This window comes from Pterocles gutturalis, unplaced genomic scaffold (assembly GCF_000699245.1).
Source record: "Pterocles gutturalis isolate BGI_N339 unplaced genomic scaffold, ASM69924v1 scaffold34335, whole genome shotgun sequence".
NCBI classification, from domain to species: domain Eukaryota; kingdom Metazoa; phylum Chordata; class Aves; order Pterocliformes; family Pteroclidae; genus Pterocles; species Pterocles gutturalis.
In genome coordinates this window covers 443-2,697 of record NW_010144459.1, presented here as the reverse complement: position 1 = coordinate 2,697, position 2,255 = coordinate 443, and the positions used below count along the sequence as shown (strand labels likewise).

Below are 2,255 nucleotides of genomic sequence, written 5' to 3'. Positions count from 1 at the left end.
TGCATGTTGCACGGAGCATTGCACAGGGCTTTGCAAAGGGATGTTGCATTGCACGTTGCACGGAGCATTGCACAGGGCTTTGCAAAGGGATGTTGCATTGCATGTGCACGGGGATGTTGCACAGAGCATTGCACAGACACATTGCAGAGTATGTTGCATTGCACAGGGATGTTGCACACAGCATTACACTGGGCTTTGCAAACAGATGTTGCATTGCACATTGCACGGAGTATTGCACAGGGCTTTGCAAAGGGATGTTGCATTGCACGGAGAATTGCACGGGGCTTTGCAAAGGGATGTTGCATTGCACAGGGATGTTGCACTGAGAATTGCACAGAGCATTGCACAAGGACGTTGCATTGCATGTTGCACGGGGATGTTGTGCGGAGCTTTGCACAGGGCTTTGCATGGGGCACTGCTTTGCACAGGGCATTGCTTTGCACATTGCACGGGGAGCATTGCACGGTGATGTTGCATTGCACATTGCACGGGGATGTTGCACGGAACATTGCACGGGGCTTTGCAAAGGGATGTTGCATTGCACATTGCACGGGGAGCATTGCACAGGGATATTGCATGGGGACATCACCTGGGGACATCACCCAGGGCTCACCCTGGCACCGACCGTCCCCCCGCTCCAGCACCACCTCAAGCCCTCGTCATCTCCTCCGAGACAAGCAACGCCCGGGCGCCCGTCCTCCTCACCTGCCACGTTTGGGGCTTCTACCCCCCCGAGGTGACCGTCATCTGGCTGCGCAACGGGGACATCGCTGAGCCCGGCGAACACCCCCCCATCTCCGCCGTCCCCAACGGTGACTGGACCTACCAGACGCAGGTGACCTTGATGGTGGCTCCGGTGGCTGGGGACACCTACACGTGCTCCGTGCAACACGCCAGCCTGCAGCAGCCCCTCCTGGAGGACTGGCGTGAGTTTGGGTCACCACAGGGGGGGACATCACCCACCCCAACACCTGGGTCCTCGCCACGTGGGTGCTCACAGGTGTCCCCGATGTCCCCACAGGTCCTGGTTTGTCCCCAGGGTTGACGTTGAAGGTGGCTGCGGCCACCGTGGTGATGGCGTTGGGGCTCAGTTTCTTCATCACCGGCGTCTATCGCTACCGGGCCAGGCCACCGGCACCGGGTGAGCGGTGGAGGAGGGACAGGGACAGGGACAGTGGCATAGCGGGGGGACAAGGACAGTGGGTGACACGGACTGTCCTCACCCCTTTTACTCCCTCTTACAGGTTACACTCCCCTCCCCGGAGACAACTACCCTGCAGGTAATGGCACATCCAGCCCGTCCCCTGTCCCCAAGGGGTGTGTCACTCCTGCCACCCCATGTGTCCCCACTCCCTCCAGGCAGCATCTGAGAACCCCCAGGATGGTGACCACCCGGCCCCGATGGTCCCCGCAGTGTCCCTGTCACCATGGGGGTGACACCGTGGTGACGACAATAAAGATGCTTCACGGCGATGGGGTTATACAGGGGGTCCTGCTTTGTCCCATCGAGGGGACATGGTGTGGCACGAGGAGGGACGGGCATGAGCAATGTGTGTGACAGGCATGGGTGACGCCGGGTGTGAGCAACGCCTGGGCACGAGTGACATCGTGTGCTGAGCACAAGCGATGCCAGGAGTGAGCAGTGCCAGGCACGAGGGACGTCGTACACGGGGCACGGGTGACATCCAGGTGGGAGTGACAAGGTGCACCGGGCACATGAGGTGTCAGGAAGGAGCAGTGCTGGGCATAAGGGACACTGGGCACAGGCAGTGCTGGGGACAAGGGACACCGGGCACAAGCAATGCCAGGCATGAGGGATGCCAGGCACAAGGGACACTGGGCAGAAGGGACACCAGGCACAAGGGACGCTGGGCAGAAGGGACACCAGGCACAAGTGACACCAGGGACAAGGGACGCTGGGCACAAGTGATGAGGGGCACAAGGGACACCAGGCACAAGGGACACTGGGCACAAGGGACACTGGGCACAAGTGATGAGGGGCACAAGGGACACCAGGCACAAGGGACACTGGGCACAAGGGACACTGGGCACAAGTGATGAGGGGCACAAGGGACACTGGACACAAGGGACACCGGGGACAAGGGACACTGGGCACAAGTGACGAGGGGCACAAGGGACGCTGGGCACAAGTGATGAGGGGCACAAGGGACACTGGACACAAGGGACACCGGGGACAAGGGACACTGGGCACAAGTGACGAGGGGCACAAGGGACGCTGGGCACAAGTGATGAGG

General features: G+C 60.7%; 1 protein-coding gene across 1 annotated transcript in view; it reads left to right on the top strand.

Moving 5' to 3' along the window:
• Positions 1–1,280, top strand: part of LOC104470257 (HLA class II histocompatibility antigen, DM beta chain-like) — a gene marked incomplete at its 3' end in the record, with an annotated part of 3,007 nt that extends 1,727 nt beyond the window's left edge. The window contains exons 2-4 of the mRNA XM_010085108.1: positions 642–926; positions 1,022–1,141; positions 1,245–1,280. Of these exons, the coding sequence (XP_010083410.1) occupies positions 642–926; positions 1,022–1,141; positions 1,245–1,280 (441 nt within the window). The remainder of the gene's footprint in view (positions 1–641; positions 927–1,021; positions 1,142–1,244) is intronic.
• Between the last annotated feature and the right edge of the window lie 975 nt (positions 1,281–2,255).